Raw genomic sequence first — 22,058 nt, 5'->3', positions numbered from 1 at the left:
AAAACTCATGCCCAATTATATTAATAACTATCTGTAAGTCTCCTCTGATGGGAACTTTTTTTTTGCCTTTTAGGGCTGCACCTGTGGCATATGGAAGTTCCCAGGCTAGGGGTTGACTCGGAGGCCTATTCCACAGCAACGTGGGATCCAAGCCATGTCTGCAACCTACACCACAGCTCACAGCAACACCAGTTCCTTAACCCACTGAGCAAGGCCAGGATCAAACCTGCATCCTCATGGATACTAGTTAAGTTTGTAACCCACTCCTGAAGGAAACTTTTTAACAACAAAAGAATCTCCACTGACAGACACAGTTACCCAGAGTGGCTTCAATATCTACCACCAACCAATCTAAATTCTTAGAGGCAATCGAAAGAAAACACAGACAGAAATGACTCAATTTCCACTATTTTAAAACATGTTTGTAACTGAGAAATGCAGCTGCAGTTATTAAAATAATGGTTTCAGTTTTCTTTTTAAAAAATGACTACTGGAATATGCCAGTTTCACTGTAGCGAACTAAAACTTAACTTTAAATTAGCTTGCATGAAAAATCACCTGAGATGGCTCTACTTCACCAGCGATGAGCTAGGAGCTAACTCATTTGTATGTGGTGTGTGTGTATTTCTTTTTACTGCCTCTAAGAATCTGGATGGGTTAGTGATATAAAAACTGGGCCATGTTTTCAGTATTTAATTTTTAGTCTACTTGGAATAGGGATAAATGACCAACTGTGTCGTATCTCATTAACCATATATACTCATGCCATATTTATTGAGGAAAATCAGGTTGACATACTTAAATCCTTACATACTCATACACATTTTTACCATAATTACACATGAACAATTACAGCAACGTTTAGTTTTAAGTGTTTAATAAGATAACTGTCACTGTCTCCCTCTGAAGGCTCAGCTGACAAAAAAAAAGTCTTAAGTGAATAGGATTGTGTATCTGGCACATTAGATTTGTGTCTTACATTATGTCCTTTGCTTTCAAAAATACTTCTAGTTAATGGAGTGCTGGTACTCAGAATCGTGTGGAGTAAGAATGAAAGCAGGAATGAAAGAAACAGATTAGAAAATTGACAAAGAAAACAAACAAACCCCAAACTCTCAAGTTTTTACTCAGCTGTACTCCAATATGAAGTATCTAGCTCTCTCATATTATTATTCCTCTCGCCAAACTTTTTTACCTGAAATTCCTCTGCAAAGTAATCACAGCAGATGGAAGCTTCTTTAATCTCTTTCTAGTTTGGAAACCCTTCCAATAAGCTTGAATCAGGCAAGCTGCTTGATGCAGTTTCTGAAATTAAAGGGCAAAACTAATTTAGAGACATCTCTAGCAAAGTCTTTTTTAGAAGCTCACTTCTTAAAAATATCAGGCTTGAGCAAATATTAATCTCCATCCCTAATAAGCTAGGCAGAGGCAACATTTTCACAGGTCCAGGACAGCGAAGGCCTAAGAATATTAAACCTGACCTTTCAAAGGAGGCTCAAGCGATATCTAGAACATACTCAAGACATAGTGTAGTTAGCTCTGAAGTCTCCCTGATTAATCTCACTTACATTCAATTACAAGGATTTCGTATTTCTACTCATTTAATGCTTTAACATCTTTGGTTCACTTATTACGCCTGGCTTGACTTATTCAAGAATTCAAGGGTATGAAGGACCCTCCTTAGGGGCTAAAATATAAAAGGCTCTAGGGTTAAAAATGTAGTCTATGAGCAATTCTTTTTCTTATCAAACTATGGCTGCTCTGGATGTTAGGGGAAAATAAGGGAAGGAAAGGGGAGAGAAAGCAAATAAAAAATTCAAGAGGGTACTATTATCCAATATTTTAAACTAAAATGTTCACTGAAATGTTAGCAAATATCATGCAAATAATTTTTATAATTTAATACCTGCTCTTCTACTTCCTGATAGCCCTTAGGGCTTAAAAGCCCAATAAGCTGTCTAAGTTCTTGACTAAACTCTGTCCCAGGCTCTTGTTTATTTAGTAGACTTCTGAGTTCTGAAATGGAATAACAAAGGCACAACTATTAATAATAAAATAAGATTTTATTATCTAGTGAGAATTAATTTGATGTTAAAAAGTCTACTTCAGAAACAATAATAAGATTAATCAGTGATTTTTCTTTTTCCTTTTCTCAAAAACATCTAAAGTGAGGTATTTAAGATAGTCCATTGTCCTAAGGGTTCTTATGTGTTCACTTGTGAGATATGATACAAAAAACTGTCTAGTCAATCTCTTTAATTTAAAAAAAAAAGGGAGGAGAATCATTTTGGTAAGTCAAAGAGTAGAGATGTATAGTATTCTTCTGTTTTAATGTAAATACCTTAAACCAAAACATTTTATTTATTTTATTTATTTTTTTAATTTTTATTTTTTTGTCTTTTTGCCATTTCTTGGGCCGCTCCTGCGGCATATGGAGGTTCCCAGGCTAGGGGTCTAATCGGAGCTGTAGCCACCGGCCTACACCAGAGCCACAGCAACATGGGATCCGAGCCTTGTCTGCAACCTACACCACAGCTCACGGCAACGCCAGATCGTTAACCCACTGAGCAAGGGCAGGGATCAAACCCGCAACCTCATGGTTCTTAGTCGGATTCTTTAACCACTGCGCCACGATGGGAACTCCAAACGAAAACATTTTAAAGATAATAAATACATACTGAGAAAATACCTATCCTATAGAAGCATTAGTTATTATTAGTTACTATTAATTACATAGTAGGTCATTAATTACTATTAATTAAAGGTCATTTGTTACTATTAATTAAAGGAAGTTGTTATTAAATAAAAATATATAGTAACGTATATAATTTAGGGCAAATAAATAGTTTCCTGAACATAGTATTATAGGAGAAGTGCTATAATACTAATATGTTGCTCTTTCGTCCCCAAATAAAACTGAGTAGTAACATTAGTTACAAAGTAAGTACTATTTCCAGGGCATGGTGGAATTATGTATTATAATGTATGCAAGCAATATACATAAGAAAGAGAGTATGTCTTTGGAGTATACAATTGGTGAAGCCATTATATGGATTTTTCCACGTCTTATACTTTCTTCAAGACACAAGTTCTCAGCAGTATTTTATTTTATTTATTTATTTATTTATTTTTTTGTCTTTTTTAGGGCGGCACCCATGGCATATGGAGGTTCCTAGGCTAGGGGTCAAATTGGGGCTGTAGCTGCCAGCCTATGCCACAGCCACAGCAACGCAGGATCTGTGCCACATCTGTGACCTACACCACAGCTTACAGCAATGCCGGATCCTTAACCCACTGAGCAAGGCCAGGGATCGAACCCGCGTCCTCATTGATGCTAGTCGGGTTCGTTAACCACTGAGCCATGACAGGAACTCCCTCAGCAGTATTAATAACTATAAAATATCTTGAGGAAACTGAGTAAGTTCTACTGTTGAGAAAAGAAAACAGACTGTTAAAATGAAATTCTTTTATAATGAACTCTCTTAGACATTCACATTTCATAGAAGAAATCTAATTACAGAAATAAAAATATGTATCCAGCACAATTATCAATTAGAGAGTATTATTATTGGCACTTTTTTCCCCTCTCTATTCCTATAATACATAAAATAACTACAATGTTCAGAGTAATGACTCATGCACGGTAAGTCACTCAGGTGCCTTACAAATCAAGAATGATTAAAGGCCACTGTAATAATTTGATATTAAATGTATCCCATTATATTATAATCTTTTAAAATTCAAATATAATATAACCCTGTATTAATAAGTATATTCATGAACTAGAAACCTATTTCTTGACCATACTGAATAAGAAAATATATTGTAATGAGATTTCATGGCTCTGGTAGCAAAGAAATAAAACAAAGCTAACATGTAACTTTATTTGGCAACTGAAAAGTCTGAGTGAACTTGAGTAAACTACCTACATTTTCCATGCCTGTTTCTACTGCTATATACTGAGGGTAAGAGTAAACATTTCACAGGGTTGTTATAAAGATTAAATATTTTAATACATGTAAACTATGTAGAATAATATCTGACACACAGTAAATGCTCATTTAGATGAAAGCTATTATATGGTAATGGTAATACACTGAGTCCTTTTCAAGTTTTCTGACTTTGTATTCACATACATGTTTAATTTTGGAGGTAAGGGAGTTTTTTTTAGTTTTAAGGAAATGCAGTATAGGAGCTGAAGAGTAATTATTAATTGATGTAAAGACTAAAAAGGCTGCCAATATCTCAAGGACAGCTCTGCCTTCTCAGTAAAGTTAAGTAAGATTACTGATCTTTTTGTTATTACTTTATTATACTATATGGTATATTCAAAACACAACCTTTTTGTCAGAATGAGTACAAATATTCATTGTAACCTCATCAATAAAGTATCATATGCCATCTGTTGAGACATGAACATGGCTGGATTACATAAAGATTTTTTTCCTGAATTATTATCTGTTGTGACAGAGTTTTATCTACATACTTGTTATTACTGACTTTTTCAAAAAATAGGTATTTAGTTTTCCATAAACCATCAAAAATGTTCTTTTTGAGAATATCAAAGAAAGAGAGAATATATACACTACCTTTGTAGCAGCCACTTAGTCTCAGTAAAATCAAAATTTCCTGATGGGATTCAGCCATCAACAGTAGGAGCTTTGTAGCAGTACTTCTTATGACTGGACTAGGAGTTGATAAAAGTTTGAAAACAACTTCATCTAAAATTGAATGCAGGGTTTTCCCTTCTATTCTGAGTAAATCACCACTAATAGAACAAAATAAAAAAAATTTAAAATGTACCATTACTAATTAATATGTACCACAAGTTAAATATACAACTTTCAGTAACTTGATGCCTGATTGTGACCTGATCCAAGAAGATAACCAAATTTTTAAGTGTATAGCTTAGTTCTAAGAATATATCACATTAAATCAATTTACTGAATTCTTACTGTATTGAAGGCAACATGCTAGGTAAAATATGGAGTAGCCAAAGGCCCTCTACTTAGAGTAACCAGCAATCAAATTGCAGGGAGCGATAAATGTGCAAAATATTAAATATATGATTGAAAAGCTTCAAGGCAATAATAAGAGGAAAATCATAAGACAGTAAGTACATGGTTCATTGCTTAAGGATATTCAAAGGCAAACATGCTTTAGGAACTCAATTATCAAATACTTAATATATGAGGAACTTTTCTTTTGGTATTTCCTTCATTACACCAACAACACCTCATCTTGTATGACTGATGTCATGAAAAATTATCTGAAACTTAGAAATGGTCAAAAGGGATTACGTGATGTCCTCACAAAGGAGTATTATGTTTTCTAAGGGTCTATACCTTTGGCTATTCATTTGCTATTGATTTGGGTATCTTGCAGTTCTATAAGTGTTCATGTTGGCATGCAGAAAACGAATAATGGCAATGATTTTTTTTTTTTCTTTTCAGGGCCGCACTCGTGGCATACGGAAGTTCCTAGGGTAGGGGTCAGAGCCACAGCTGCAGGCCACAGCCACAGCCACAGCAATGCAGGATCCGAGCTGCGACTGCAACCTACAACACAGCTCAGGGCAATGCTGGAACCTTAACCCACTGAGTGAGGCCAGGGATTGAACCTGCAACCTCTTGGCCCCTAGTGGGATTTGTTCCCACTGCGCCACAATGGGAACTCCCAGCAATGATTCTTATTTGAGAGCAATGCAAATAGATTATTTTTCAACAACAATAAAAATGACTTTTGGTCAGTTAGAAAAAGTAACCGTAAAGGCTATACCTGATATATCATTCAGCTTCTATGATACAATGTTCTTCCGGACCCCTTCAATCCTCCACTTACAGATGTCTGACTATTCTTTCTCAGTCTTCTTTCTGGGCTCCCCTTCTCCAACATAACCCCTTAAAGGTTACTTCCTAGGATTCCATTTTCAGCCCATTTCCTTGTTTATTCTATTCATATTTTCCACTGAGCTCATCTTCTCTCATGTTTTTAACTATCATTTGTAGGTTGATAACTCATAAATGTAAAACTCTAGTCCAGATTACTCCTAGAAGTCATATTCACTTGCCAATGGACACTTGAGTTGTCTTGTCTTTGGCTATTATAAATAAAGCTGCTATAAACATTTGTGTACAAGTCTGCATGGATGCCTGTTTTTCTGCTTGTGAGAAATGTATCTACCTATGTTGGACATAGTCAATATTGAATTCATATAGTTCTCCAAACCAACTCATTATATATATTTTTTTGTTTTGGTTGTGTGACTATCTAATTACCCAATACAGAAAACTTGATGTCATGCCTGAACATATCTTTTATCCCATATGAAAATGTTCATCAAGGCCTGATCATTTTCTATTTTGAAGACCTTTGCTGAAGTATAACTAATATATAACAAACTGCACGTATTTACATGTACAATCTGATAAGTTCTGACATTTGCCCATCACAAGCAAGATAACAAACATATCTATCAGCCCCAAAGTTTCCTTTGTTTCATTGTAGTCCTTCCCTCTTCACCCTCCTTGGCACCTTATTTCCAGGCAACCACTGATCTGCTTTCTGCCACTATAAATAAGTTTATGTATTCTAGAATTTTATACATAGTTATGATTGTAGAGCCTATATGAACATCATCAGTTTGCAGAAATGATTACGGCAAGAAATGATTACTTCGTATTACAAAGGAAGAGCGGAAAAAAAGATCAAAGTAGAGATTCTTGGTACAAGTGGGATTTTCTCATCTTTCTAAAGCCAAATAAAAGTATGACCATCTCTGTTAAACTTCTTGCCTTTGTATACTCTGCAATAAAGAAGATTTTTTTTTTTTTTTGTCTTTTGTCCTTTTAGGGCTGCAAGCATGGCATAGGAAGGTTCCCAGGCTAGGGGTCTAATCACAGCTGTTGCTGCTGGGCTACACCAGGGCCACAGCAATGTCAGATCCGAGTGGTGTCTGCGACCTATATTACAGCTTATGGGAATGCTGGATTCTTAACCCACTGAGTGAGGCAGGGATCGAACCTGCAACCTCATGGTTCCTAGTCGGATTCGTTTCCACAGCGCTACAATGGGAGCTCCGTAAAGAAAATTTTAAGATGTAGTTTCAATAACCAGATGCAGTTAACTTGCTTGGAAATAATTTGATCCTTTCAGATCTAGCTTTTATTTTATTTGGATGGTCCACAATAGTGCTCAGTCTAGTGCTAATTATCCCCCACTACCAGAAATGAAACCTTCCTGAGTACTCTACGCAATGCTCCATTGTTCATGATATTTTCCAATTTGGCTACTGAAATCAGGCAGTTTCCTTGGCTCTCTGTGAGTCTTTGGTACTGTTCCTTTTAATCTTTTTAGGTCACTCTTTGCCATGACATTGGGCAGTTTCCTCAAACGCATGTGCTTATCAGTACTCTGAATACTTGAAAGGGATTACGCAGATCTATGGGGTTATCTCTTTGAGTAGCTCTCTCTTCTATGGTATTCTGTCTTATGAACCCCAGCCTACTTTTCCCCCTCAACATGCTGCTCCTTATCTCTGTGCATTTGCTTATGTTGTTACCTCTGCCTAAAAATACTGCTTTTTCTTCTTCCTCCTTGGCTAATTTCTCATCCTTAAAGTTTCATTTAAGGTGTTAACTTCTCTAAGAAGCATCCACCCCCTCAGTGTGTGTTAGGCGCTCCTCTAATACTTGCATACCCTTAAAAATCATAACTCAATACACCGTAATATAACTGTGTTTATGTATTGGTCTCTCCCACTATATTGTAAGCTATTTGAAGACAAGGTTCGTATATTAATCAATTTGCAAACCTAATGACAGACATATACTTGGCACACAGTAGATGCTTAATAAATCCATATTGAACTGAAAGAATCAATAATTTCAACTGTGTTTACTTTACCTTTCTATTTTAACTTGGGAAAATTGCCCATTACTTCTTTTACAGCACCTGGCAAATACCGAGCTTGCAGCTTGCTAAATAAATACATGATTAAGCTTTCTTCACTGTGAACCCAATATTTTTCTTTTTTTCCTTTTTTTTTTTCTTTTTCTTTTAAAGGCTGCACCTACAGCACATGGCAGTTTCTGGGCTAGGGGTCAAATCCAAGCTGCAGCTGCCAGCCTATGCCACAGCACTGTGGAATCTGAGCCATATCTGCAACCTATGCCATAGCCTGCAGCAATGCTGGATCCTTAACTCTCTGAGAGAGGCCAAGGATCGAACCTACATCCTCATGGACACTATGTAGGGTTCTTAACGTTCTGAGCCATAATAGGAACTCCCTTAATACTTTCTTTAGATATCACAGTAATTTTCCTTCCCTAACCCTGAGATTTGGTCTAAAATCTTCTTAAGCTTTGAGATAAGATACCACTTCAATAATAAATTTCCAGTCTTTCATAGCATTTTATATTCATTTTTTTCTGATCTACAATGGTAATAATAGAGCTTTTCAAATGTCATGTACAAGAGTACAGCTGAATCACTTTGTCGTACAGGAGTAATTATCATGATATTGTAAATCAACTATACTTCAATAAAACTAAAAAATGAAAAAAAAATGTCATGTACAAGTTATATGCAATTGATGGCTTCAGGGAAACTGGAATAAAATCAGCAGTGCTTCTGATCAAAAACTTAAAAAATCTAGATATTTTGCAAAGCAAAGTCACCTGTTAATCTGTAGAATGTTCTGCAGCATAGTCATGACTGTAGATCCTATTTGAACACTGTCAGTTTGCAGTAAGTGTAAGAAATGATCACTTTGCAGTACTAAAGAAAGAGAAAAAAAGATTAAAATTATATAATACAATTGTGATTACCTGTCCTTTCAAAACCAAATCAAAGCATAATCATTTCTGCTTAACTTACTGCTTTTATATACTTTACAATAAACATTTTAAAATAGTTTCAATAGGCGTTCCCGTGTGGGGCAGTGGTTAACGAATCCGACTAGGAACTATGAGATTGCGGATTCGATCCCTGCCCTTGCTCAGTGGGTTAAGGATCCAGCATTGCCGTGAGCTTTGGTGTAGGTCACAGACGCGGCTCAGATCCCCCATTGTGGCTCTGGCATAGGCGGGTGGCTACAGCTCCCATTAGACCCCTTTCCTGGGAATCTCCATATGCCGCGGGAGTGGCTCAAGAAAAGGCAAAATGACAAAAAATTAATTAATTAAAAAAATAAAATAAAATTGTTTCAATAACCATAAATAGACACTTGTTTTTATTAACAAATACAGAAATACTAAGCTAAGACTCTATTGTTAGCTCCCCTTAAATTAAAAATAAAGCATATCTTAAATCTGACTCTCTTTTTCTAGCAGTGAATTTCAGTGAATAAAATCAAATTTTCTGTGAAAAAGAGAGAACGTGAAGAAATAGAAAGGGTACAGATGACTGTAGTCAGCAACTCACGTGCTTAAAAATTGAACTGTTATATAATGTATCATGTTTGCTAATATTTTGTTTTAAATAATAATAAAATCACTAACTATAGAATATATTTTTTAACTGGCTTATAATTTTTAGGCTCTGAGCAGCCAATTATGAAGGCTTGGCACTGGGTCCTTATGCAAGTTGCTTAACCTCACAAAACATTTATTTCTTCCTTCATAAAACTAAAAGTAACAGCTCTTTTACAGGCTACTATACATTATCCTAGAACAGGGTAGGTCCCCAGTAAATGTCACTTTCTATTCCCTTCTCCACTAACTGATTAGAATTGTAATTAAAATGGGATCAGGTATGCTGACAAGGCAGCTCCATGAACACTACCCTAGCTTCTATAAAACAATCTTTTTCTTTTCCTCTTTCAATCTCCCGAGGGAATATATTTGATTTTTTTCACATACTAACTACTGTTCTTCATTTCTATATGTATAGTCCAATATTTCAATATTTCACTAGACACACTTTTTATTTTTATTTTTATTTATATTTATTTATTTATTTTTTGTCTTTTTTGCCATTTCTTGGGCTGTTCCCGCGGCATATGGAGGTTCTCAGGCTAGGGGTCGAATTGTAGCTGTAGCCACCAGCCTACGCCACAGCCACAGCAACGCAGGGATCTGAGCCGTGTCTGCAACCCTCATCACAGCTCACGGCAACGCCGGATCCTCAACTCACTGAGCAAGGCCAGGGATCGAACCTGCAACCTCATGGTTCCTAGTTGGATTCATTAACCACTGAGCCACGATGGGAACTTCTAGACACACTTTTTAAAAAATGTTTAACAACTTCAGAAAACAATTCCACTACTATTAGATATTTTTATGGCTTATTTTCTATTCTTCAATAGCAAAAAAAAAAAAAAAAAAATTCTCCTTTGTGGCTAGGGTAAATGTAGTTTTCCCTTGTCTACTTAAAGATGTTTATTAAAAATTCTTAACTTGGAATTCACTGAAAACATTTAGTACACAGTGTGTATATAAATTTCTATATTGGAAATAATTATGATAAAATAAGTTGTTAAAGCTATTCTACTTTATGATGAAAATTTCAAACATACATGAGTAGAGAGAAAAGCATAATTCTCTGCATGTGTTAGTCACTCAACTTTAACAATGACCAATCATAGCTAATCTCATTTCACCTACACTATCCACTTCTTGCCTTCCACTTTATTTTAAAATAAATCTAAGACATCAAATCATTTTATCCAGATATTACTAAAAATTTAAAAATAACCATTATCTAATCTAAATCATCATTCCTTGATTTTATCAAATATCAAGTCAGTGTTCCCATTTCCAATTGTTTTGTGAATTTTTAAAAGTTTATTTCAATCAAGATCTGAATCTTTCCAGAACATAGGAATGTTGTTCCAATTATTATAACTTTCTCAGTCTTAAGGAAACATAATATAAAACTAACATACACTTACATTTCTCAGTGTAACTGTAGAACTATCCTATAAAGTAACTTCCAAGTGCAGTAATATGTCAGTATTTAAAAGCTTACTCTTACATCAAGAGTTAGGCTGTGACTTAAGTCATATCTATACTCTGTACATAGGGATTTCTTTCACGTTAAGTCTAAAACACAAGTGTAATCTTTGAAACATAAAAAAATTTTCCCTAGACTAAATTGTTAAAATGATTAATTCTTACTTTACATTTGCTAAGAAGCTAAGGAGAAAGTTACATTTTATCAATTTTCCCCCAATACAATATTCACATTGTCCATGCTATCTACTTAAAACTGGAACATGTAAATGCACTTTTATTTTTTTGTATGTGGGATTATTTCACTGTGGTTTCATGTAACTGTGGTTTATCCACAGCTAATGAGGTATTTATTTTTAGCAAACTGTTAGGTCAACTCTATAATGACTGTTATATTAAAAATCTTTTCTCTTACCATTTTGGATTAGTTGAACATGACCTTCCAATAGCCACAAGAGAGAATCAGTCACAATTTGGAAAAAGTGTAGTAATGCATCTTTTTCTTCACCCTTAACAAGCAACACACCAAAAACTCCAATTTACTTTTCTGTAATTGTTTTAATTAAAAAAAGAGATTTCTTTCTGGTGAGTCAGAGGACCTGGTTTTCTGATGTAGCTTAGCTATTTATAAGATACATGATTTTGTAGCTTTTAGTTACTTAATTTATAAAACTGTGGTTACAGGTTAGCAATACCTGCTCTATTTAATAGAAAGGGTTTTTATCTAGAGGTCAAATGAGACAATATAAGAACTACAGTTGATATAATAGGATTTCTCAACACCAGCTATGCATAACAATCATCTACAGAGTTTTAAAAAATATTTCTATGCACAGACTTTAGTCCAAACATAATAAAGTCTGACTCTCCAAAATTAAAAATCAGGATATCTGAATTTCTACAGTTAGGCAGGTAATTTGGTTATGCAGCCAAGGCTGAAAATCACTGTAATATGCAAATATAGATGTCTGCAAGAAAAACATTATTATTAGTACATTTCAATTTGTAGCTTCTACTCTCTGGGCAGAGGATAAAGACCATGCTACCCAGTTCTCCACCGTACACTAAGTATCTACAACCGTTCTGACACATAGTAAATGAGTAAATGTTCAATCAATAAATAATGACAAATTCTTCTGCTTCTTTTTTTTTCTGGAAAGAAGGGTGAGAAATTACTCTAGATTAGGGTATGTGTCACCATGGGAAGTAAGAAACAGATTCCATTCACAATTCTTTTACTGGGTCATGTAATTTTAGTAGAAAGTTGTTATAAAGGCCACTAATCTTATCCTTGTCCTGAATGAACTATCACATAAAAGTAATAATAACACCAAAAACACGATTGTTATGACATGATTACTCTTCATAATAATGTAAAGTATTTTCTTTCTATTATTCTAGCATAGGGTTAGTTAGGTGCTTAAATAAATATATAATAACAAACATGACAACTGGCAAAAAAGAAAGAGGCTTCACATTATATCAAGAATCCCATTAGTCCAATAAATTGCCTTAGCCAATTTCACTGAAAGACACATCAGAAAGGGCATGTTGCTGTGTTGTGTCATTGCTGCCAACCTCAAAGGATAGTGCTGGGCTCCTATACTTACTATTTTCCTTAAAAAACCCATTAGATATTGTCATTCATAATTTCATGGCTTCTGAGACTGGTTAACAAAATTTACCTTTTAAGTCACTTAAGATGTCTGGCATAGGTATTTTTTTACTCTTATATATATGTAAAAATCTGCATATATATGTATCTTTATATACATATATACATGGGATATATGGCTCAACAAGTTTAGGTCTTAACATATGGTGCATATCGCAACATGTGCTCTACTACCTAAATGCTAGCTAGTTAAAAGAGAAGGTATGAGTGTGAATATAAATGTAAATATATAAAAACATACATTTACATTATATATATATATAATATATATATATGATTGGGAAAGACCTAGGTAGAGAAAACTAGTAAATAAACTCAGTTTTCTTGCCATAGAGACAGAATTTTGATTAATTTTAAAACAAAGTGTAAATTGTCCCATTTTATTCTATGCTGATAATTAACCTGTTGCCATGATAATCCATCAATAAACAAGTGCTAACTAAGAGGGAGATGTTGAGTTCTCATGAATTCTCCCATGAGAATGACAGCCATGGCGCTTATTTTTCTGGTAAGTGACTTTGAAAGTGGTTCACTATTTACTTGACCGAGAAAACTCCACAAATCATGCAAATCTAGAGGTTCAAATTTTTATGTTCACCTTAAGAACACCTGTGAAACTGCCCGAGCCATTAAGGGTATACATAGCTGAAAAGCCACCAAATATCTGAAGGATGTCACTTTATATAAGCAATGTGTGCCATTCCATTGTTACACTGGTGGAGCTGGTAGATGTGTCCAGGTGAAACAGGGGGGCGGCATGCAAGGTTGACGGCCCAAAAAGAGTGCTGAATTTTTACAGCACATGCTCAAAAAATGAAGAGGATAATGTTGAACTTAAGGGCTATTAGATACAGATACCCTGGTCACTAAGCACATCCAGGTGAACAGAACCCCCAGCTTGTGACACAGGACTTACAGAGCTCACGAGTGGATCAACCCATACATGAGCACTCCCTGCCACACTGAATGATTCTTACTAAAAGAGCAGCCTGTTCTTAACCAGAAGAGGAGGCTGCACAGAAGAAAAAGATATCACAGAAAAAAACTGAAGAAATAAAAACTCACAGCCCAAGAATAAATTTAGCAAAAAATAAATGCAAATAAAAGATATGAACAAACAAACAAAAAAAAACAAGTGCTACAGGAGGAACAGGATGGGTACAGGGGTAGAGTGTGGGCCTTCAGGCCAAGAAGAGCTGGTCCTGTTCAACCAGCGTGTCCATCACATCAGCACCTGCTCTGTGGACACCTGAAGCACAGACTCAGATGGCAGCTTCCTTTCAGGATTCTAGACACATTCTGTGCCCCCATGGGCCTGTGCACTGAATCATCTCTCTCTTCTCATCTTTCTTTTAGCCACCATTTAAATTTGTTCTATGGTCAAGTGGCCTTCTCTTTTTTGTTCTGCAGCTGATTTAACTCACTTTGATGTATCTACGAAATATTTTTAAATCTCTATACAAATACTATAATAAAGAGTACGAAGGCATTATGAAAAGTATTGAAGGACAACATAAATAAGAACAATATAATTATTATTGCCCTAAAGTGGGGAATATTAAATAAAAGATCTTGAAGAAAACATAAAGCATTCATTATGGTCTGAGCTATTCATGAGATAGAAATTTATTTTACAAAGCAGGAAACTGAGGTATGATGAAATTGAAGTGATGTGACTAAGAACTCATAGCTTGTTGCACAGCAAGAAAAAGAAATCAAGTCAAACACAACTTCCATAGTTTATGATGGTTTAATTGACCTAAACGGAATTAAGTCTAACAAATAGGTAAACATTTATTTACTGCTAGCATCTCTCAATATTTAAATGGAGATGCTAGAAATGGCATTTGTGACCTATATAATCCACCACTAAGTTAAATTCTCTGCCAACAATACTTTTCTTACCCCACTACTTCGCTGTTCATATTGCTGTATATATCACTCAATAATTTTTATTGTTTTTTTAATTAAAAATACATCAGAGAGTTTAAGGAGACAAGATAATGGAATAAAAGGACTTGAACTCCTTTCACAAAAACATCAAAATGACAAGTAACTACTAAACAACCATCAATAAAAAAGACTGGCACCTACCAAAAAAGATATTCTACATCCAAAGACAAAGAGGAAATCACAAGGAGATGGTAGGAAAGTCACACTCATGAAATAAGCAGTTTCCATATTCCTGGAGTGGGTGTCCTACAAACTGGAAAATAATTTTATCACAGACTTTCTCCCACAGGAATGAGGTTTCTGAGCCCCATGTCAGGCTCCCCAGCCTGGGAGTCTGGCTTCAAGGGGAGGAACTTCCAGAGCATATGGCTTTGAACTCAGTTAGGGCTTGAGTGCAGGAGCTCCACAGGACTGGGGGAACAAAGACACCACGTGTGGAGGGCACACACAAGGTATCATATACACTGGGACACAGAGTAAAGCAGTGACTCCACTGGAGCCTGGACCAGACCTACCTGTGGATCTCAGAGGGTTTTCTAGAGAGTGTGGGTTGGTTGTGGCTCACTGTGGGAGTATGGACACTGGTGGTGGAGCTCCTGGGGAATATTCACTGGCATGAGCACTTTTAGAGGTCATGATTTTGGCACAGAGACCTGGTCCCATGCAACAGCCCTCAGACTTCAGTGCTGGGATACCTCAGGCCAAACAACCATGTGGGAACACTGACATACTCATTCATAGACAAGCAGCCGAAAGTCATTCTGAGCCCAGAGAAGCCGCTAAACACAACCCCTGACTTGGCCTTGCCCATCAGACAAGACCCAGCCTAACCCTCCCACAGGAAGCTTGCAAAGCCCCTGGGTCAGCCTCACCCACCAGGGGAGCAGAGAGCATAAGCAAGAGGAACCAAAACGCTGCAGCCTGTGGAACAGAAACTACAAACAAAGACAAAATGAGACAGCAGAGAAATATGTCCTACACAAAAGAAAAAGATACAATCCCAGAAGAACAACTAAGTGAAGTGGAGATAAGCAATCCATTTGAAAAAGAATTCAGAGTAGTGATAGAGTAAAGGTGATTCAAGAGCTCAGGGAAAAAACAGAGGCACAGACAGAGAAGACACAAGAAATGTTTAACAAAGAGCTAGAATATTTAAAGAATAAATACAAAGAGATGAATAATATAATGACTGAAATGAAAAAATACACTAGAAGAAATCAATAGCAGAATAAATGAGGCTAGAAGAAGGAAGCAATGAGCTCAAAGACAGTTTGGTGGAAGTAACTGTGGCAGATCAGAATAAAGAAAGAAGACTGAAAAGAAATGAGGACAGTTTAACAGACCTCTGGGACAAAATTAAATGCACTAACACTGGCATTATAGGGGTCTCAGAAGAAGAAGAGAGTAAGGGCCTGAGAAAATATTTGAAGAGATAATAGCTAAAAACTTCCCTAACATGAGAAAGGAAACACTCACTCAGGTTGAAGAAGTGCAGCGAATCTCATACAAGAAAAATCCAGGTGGGGGAAAAAGTGTAATTGTAATGTATACATGTAAGGATAACCTGACCCCCTTGCTGTACAGTGGGAAAAAAAAAAAAAAAAAAAAAAACAAAACCAAAAAAAAAAAGAAACAAAAAACAAAAAAACCCTGAAGGAGACAATCTACTCCTCAGCACAACATTAAAAGCGCTTTTTCAACAACAACAAAAAAGAAAAATCCAAGATGAACGTGCTAAGACACATATTAATTAAACTGACAAAAATTAAAGACAAAGAGGAAATATTAAAAGCCACAAGGGAAAAGCAACAAATAATATACAAGGGAATCTTCATAAGGTTATCAGCTGATTTTTCAGCATAAACTTTATAGGCCATAAGGGAGAGGGCATGATATACTTAAAGTGATAAATGGCAAAAACCTACAACCAAGAATACTCTACCCAGTAAGGCTTTTGTTCAGATTCGATGAAGAAATCTAAAGCTTTGTACACAATCAAAACCTAAGCGAATTCGGCTTTACAAAAAATGCTAAAGGAACTTCTTTAAAAGGAAAAGAAAAGGCCACAGACACAAGCAAAATGCTATAAAAACCTGTAGTCATGAAGAGAATATAAATGCAGGTTATTGAAAATGCATTTGAAATTCAGAGACGAGCAACATAAAATAATATTGTGTAGACAGATAAGAAGATAGATAGATCAATCTAGACTATTACATCAAAACTTCATGGTAACCACAAACCAAAAATCTACAGTAGATACACATACAAAAAGAAAAAGCAATCCAAACACAATGTTAAAGATAGTCATCAAATCACAAGAGAAGAGAACAAAAGAGAAAGGGAAGAAAAAAAGACCTACAAAAACAAATCCAAAATGACTAACAAAATGATAAGAAGATACATATTGATAATCACCTTAAATGTCAATGGATTAAATGCTCCAACAAAAAGACATTTGGATGAATAAATACCAAAAACAAGATCTGTATTTTATACGCTGTCTACAAGAGACTCACTTCAGATCTAGAGACACATGCAGCCTGAAAGTGAGGGGATTGGAAAAAAAGTATTCCACGCAAATAGAAAGCAAAAGAAAGTTGTAGAAGCAATATGTTTATCAGACAAAACAGATTTTAAAATAAAGACTGCTGTAAAATACAAAGAAGGACACTACATAATGATCAAGAGATCAATCCAAGAAGACATAACAATAATAAATATATATGCACCCAACACAGGAGCAAGATATAAGGCAAATGCTAACAGTCATAAAAGGAGAAACTGACAATAATACAATAATAGCATGGTGTTTTGTTTTTTTTTTTTTTTTTGTCTTTTTGCTATTTCTTGGGCCGCTTCCGCGGCACATGGAGATTCCCAGGCTAGGGGTCCAATCGGAGCTGTAGCCATTGGCCTACGCCAGAGCCACAGCAACGCGGGATCCGAGCCGCGTCTGCAACCTACACCACAGCTCACGGCAACACCGGATCGTTAACCCACTGAGCAAGGGCAGGGACCGAACCCACAACCTCATGGTTCCTAGTCGGATTCGTTAACCACTGCACCACGACAGGAACTCCAGCATGCGATTTTAACACTTCACATAGAGTAATGGACAGCTCATCCAGACAGAAAATCAACAATATAGGGCTGACACATTAGAACAGATGGACTTAATTGATATTTATAGAACATTCCATCCAAAAGTGGCAGAACACATTCTTTTCAAGTGCACAAGAACATTCTCCAGGATAGATCACATGCTTGAGTACAAAGCAAGCCTCAGTAAATTTATGAAAATTGAAAACATATCAAGCATCTTTTCTGACCACTATGTTGTAGGATTAGAAATTTTCTATAAGAAAAAAACTGCAAAAACCACACACATGTAGAGGCTAGTTAACATACTACTAAACAAGCAATTGATCACTGAAGAAATCAAAGTGGAAATAAAAAAACTATCTGGAGACAAATGAAAATGAAAATACAATGATCCAAAACCTATGGGCACAGCAAAAGCAGTTCTAAGAGAGAAGTTTATAGCAATACAATCTTACCTCGGGAAATAAGAAAAATCTCAAATAAACAACCTAGCCTTATACCTAAAGCAACTAGAAAAAGAAGAACAAACCAGATCCCAAAGCTAGTAGAAGGAAAGAAGTCATAAATATCAGAACAGGAGTTCTTGTCATGGCGCAGTGGTTAACAAATTTGACTAGGAACCATGAAGTTGCGGGTTCGATCCCTGGCCTTGCTCAGTGGGTTAATGATCCGGTGTTGCCGTGAGCTGTGGTGTAGGTCGTATATGTGGCTCGGATCCTGCGTTGCTCTGGCTCTGGCGTAGGCTGGCAGCTACAGCTCCGATTAGACCCCTAGCCTGGGAACCTCCATGTGCTGTGGGAGCGGACCAAGAAAAGGCAAAAAGACAAAATAAATAAATAAATAAATAAATAAATATCAGAACAGAAATAAACAGACACAAAGAAAACAGAAAATATCAATGAAATTAAAGCTGGTTCTTTAAAAAAATAAACAAAATTGATAAATCCTTAGCCATACTCATCAAGAAACAAAGGGAGAGGACTCAAATCAATATAATTGGAAATGAAAAGGTTTGGGATAGGCATATGCATACTGAGGTATATGGAACAACTGGCCAACGGAGGCATGCTATATAGCACAGAGAAGTCCACCCAGTATGCTGTGACAATCTATGTGGGAAAAGAACCAGACAGAATAGATATGTGTGTATGTATGTCTGGGTCACTTTGCTGTATAGCAGAAATAATCACAGCCTTGTAAATTAACTATACTTCAATAAAACTTAAAAAAAAATGAAATGGCAGAAGTTACAACTGACCACAGAAATACAAAGGATCATTAGAGATGACTACAAGTAACTATATGCCAATAAAACGGACAACCTAGAAGAAACAGACCAATTCTTAGAAAGGTACAATCTCCCAAGATTGAGCCAGGAAGAAACAGAAAATAGGAACTGATCAATCACAACTACTGAAACTGAAACTGTGATTAAAAAATTTCAAAAAACAAATGTCCAGGACCAGATGGCTTCACAGGCGAACTCTCTCAAACATTTAGAGAACAGTTAACACCCATCCTTCTGACACTATTCCAAAAAATTGCAGAGGAAGGAACACTTCCACACTCACTCTATGAGGCCACCACCACCCTGATACCAAAACCAGACAAAGATACTACAAAAAAAGAAAATTACAGGCCAACATCACTGGTGAATATAAGATGCAAAAATACAGAGTTCCCATCATGGTGCAGTGGAAGCGAATCCAACTAGGAACCATGAGGTTGTGGGTTTGATCCCTGGCCTTGCTCAGTGGGTTAAGGATCCGGAGTTGCTATGAGCTGTGGTGTATGTCACAGACGTGGCTTGGATCTGCATTGCTGTGGCTCTGGCGTAGGCTGGCAGCAACAGTTCCAATTAGACTCCTAGCCTGGGAACCTCCATATGCTGTGGGTGCAGCCCTAAAAAAAAGACAAAAAAAACCCCAAAAATAAAAACAACAAACAATATTCTCTCACACCACACACACAAAAAACTTAAAATAGATTAAAGACCTAAGACCGGATACTATAAAATTCTTAGAGGAAAACATGGGCAGAGCACTCTTTGATATACATTTCAGCAGTATCTTTTTGGATCCACCTCCTAGAGTAATGAAAATAAAAACAAAAATAAATAAATGGGGCCTAATTAAAGCTCAAAGCTTTTTCAAAGCAAAGAAAACCATAAAAAAATGAAAATACAACCCACAGAATGGCAGAAAATATTTGCAAACAAAGCGATGGACAAAGGATTAATTTCCAAACTATACAAACAGCTCATGAAACTCCATATCAAAAAATAAACAACCTCTTCAAAAAAATTGGCTGACGATCTAAATAGACATTTCTCTGAAGAAGACATACAGATGGCTAAAGAGACATACATATGGCCAAAAGGCACATCAAAAGATGCTCAACATGGGTAATTATTAGAGAAATGCAAATCAAAAACTATAATGAGGTACCCTCCCTCATAGGTCAGAATGGCCAACATCAAGAAGTCTACAAACAAACGCTGGCAAGGGCATGAAGGAAAGGAACCCTCCTACACTGCTGTGGGGGGCAATGTAAATTGGTATAAGTATTACGGACAACAGTATAGAAGCTCCTGAAAAAATAAAAACAGAACTATCATACAATCCAGCAATGCCACTCCCACTCCTGAGCATATATCTGAAGAAAACATTAATTCCAAAAGATACATTCCCCCTAATGTTCACTGCAGAGCTATATACAACAGCCAAGACATGAAAGCAACCTAAATGTCCACTGAGAGAAGAATGGATAAAGAACATGTGGTTCATATATACAATTGAATATTGCTCAGCCATACAGAAGAATGAAATGATGCCATTTGCAGCAACATGGATGTACCTAGAGCTATCATACTAAGTGAAGTCAAAGAGAAAGACAATATCATATGCTATCACTTATATATGGAATCTTAAAAAACAAACTTATTTACAAAACAGAAATAGACTCACAGAGTTAGAAAATAAATAAACTACAGTTACCAAAGGGGAAAGGTGGGGGGGGGATAAATTAAGAATTTGAGAGTAACATATACACACTACTATACATAAAACAGAAAATCAACAAGGATATACTGTATAACAGAGGGAACTCCACTCAATATTCTCTAATAACCTATATGGGAAAATAATCTAAAAAAGAATGGTTATATGTATAACTGAATCACTTTGCTGTATACCCAAAACTAACACAAACATTGCAAATCAACTATAGTACAATATAAAATAAAAATTTAATTCATTTTTAATTATTTATTTTATTAAAGTATAGTTGATTTACAATGTTTCTTCAATTTCTGTTGTACAGGAAAGTGACCCAATCACACACAGTTCCTTGTGCTGTACAGTAGGGCCACACTACAACAGTTGGCATCCAAAAATGCCAAACTGCCTGTCCATCCCACACCCTCCTACATCCCTCTGGGAACCACAGGTCTGCTCTCCTTGGCCATGATCTGTTTCTGTTTTGTAGATAGGATCATCTGTGCCATATTTTAGATTTCACAATAAGTGATATCATATGGTATCTGTCTTTTTCTTTCTGGCTTATTTCACTTAGTATGAGAGTCTCTAGTTCCATCCATGTTGCTGCAAATAGCAAACAGTTTATCTTTTTAATGGCAGAGTAGTATTCCACTGTATATATGTAACACATCTTCTTAATCCATTCATCAGTCAATGGACATTTTGGCTGTTTCCATGTCTTGGCTATTGTTGAACAGCGTTACAATGAACATAGGGGTGCATGTATCTTTTTCAATGAAAGTTTTGTCTGGACATATACCCAGGAGTGGGATAAACTATATTTAGTTTTCTGGAGTACCTCCATACCATTTTTCATAGTGGTTGTACCAATTACAGTGAAGGAGGGTACCCTTTTCTCCACATCCTCTCCAGCATTTGTTATTTGCTGACTTGTTAATGATGGCCATTCTGACTGGTTTGAGGTGGTTGTAGTTTTGATTTGCATTTCACTAAAAATTAGTGATGTTGAGCATTTTTTCATGAGCCTGTCAGCCATCTGTTCTTCTTTGGAGAACTGGCTATTTAGGACTTCTGCCCATTTTTTGAATGGGTTGTCTTTTTGTTGCTGAGTTGTATGAGTTGTTTGTATACTTTTCATATTAGGCCCCTGTCTGTTGCATCATTTGCAAAGATTTTCCTCCCATTCTGTGGGTTGTCTTTTCATTTTTTTTAATGGAAAAATTTAGTAAAAAGAGGCCCATGTAAAAAATAATACACCTGTCTTAGGTTTTCTTTAAGCAATATCTAAATATCTACTTTATTAGCCTGGGAGGTTTTGGGTTTTTTTGTTTGTTTGTTTTGGTTTGGTTTTCTTTTGGCCCTGCCCATGGCATG

At 36.0% G+C, this 22,058-nt stretch overlaps 1 protein-coding gene across 1 annotated transcript in view; it reads right to left on the bottom strand.

The window, feature by feature from the left end:
- The window catches only part of IQCB1 (IQ motif containing B1), a 51,685-nt gene that overhangs the window by 25,269 nt on the left and 4,358 nt on the right, over positions 1 to 22,058 (bottom strand). Inside the window, 5 exon segments of the mRNA XM_021070272.1 lie at positions 1,196 to 1,305; positions 1,907 to 2,016; positions 4,590 to 4,768; positions 8,679 to 8,778; positions 11,368 to 11,461. Of these exon segments, the coding sequence (XP_020925931.1) occupies positions 1,196 to 1,305; positions 1,907 to 2,016; positions 4,590 to 4,768; positions 8,679 to 8,778; positions 11,368 to 11,461 (593 nt within the window).

The sequence above is a fragment of the Sus scrofa genome, chromosome 13, assembly GCF_000003025.6.
Source record: "Sus scrofa isolate TJ Tabasco breed Duroc chromosome 13, Sscrofa11.1, whole genome shotgun sequence".
NCBI lineage: Eukaryota > Metazoa > Chordata > Mammalia > Artiodactyla > Suidae > Sus > Sus scrofa.
Note: the sequence above shows the minus strand (reverse complement) of the source record. Positions and strands in the feature narration are given on the sequence as shown.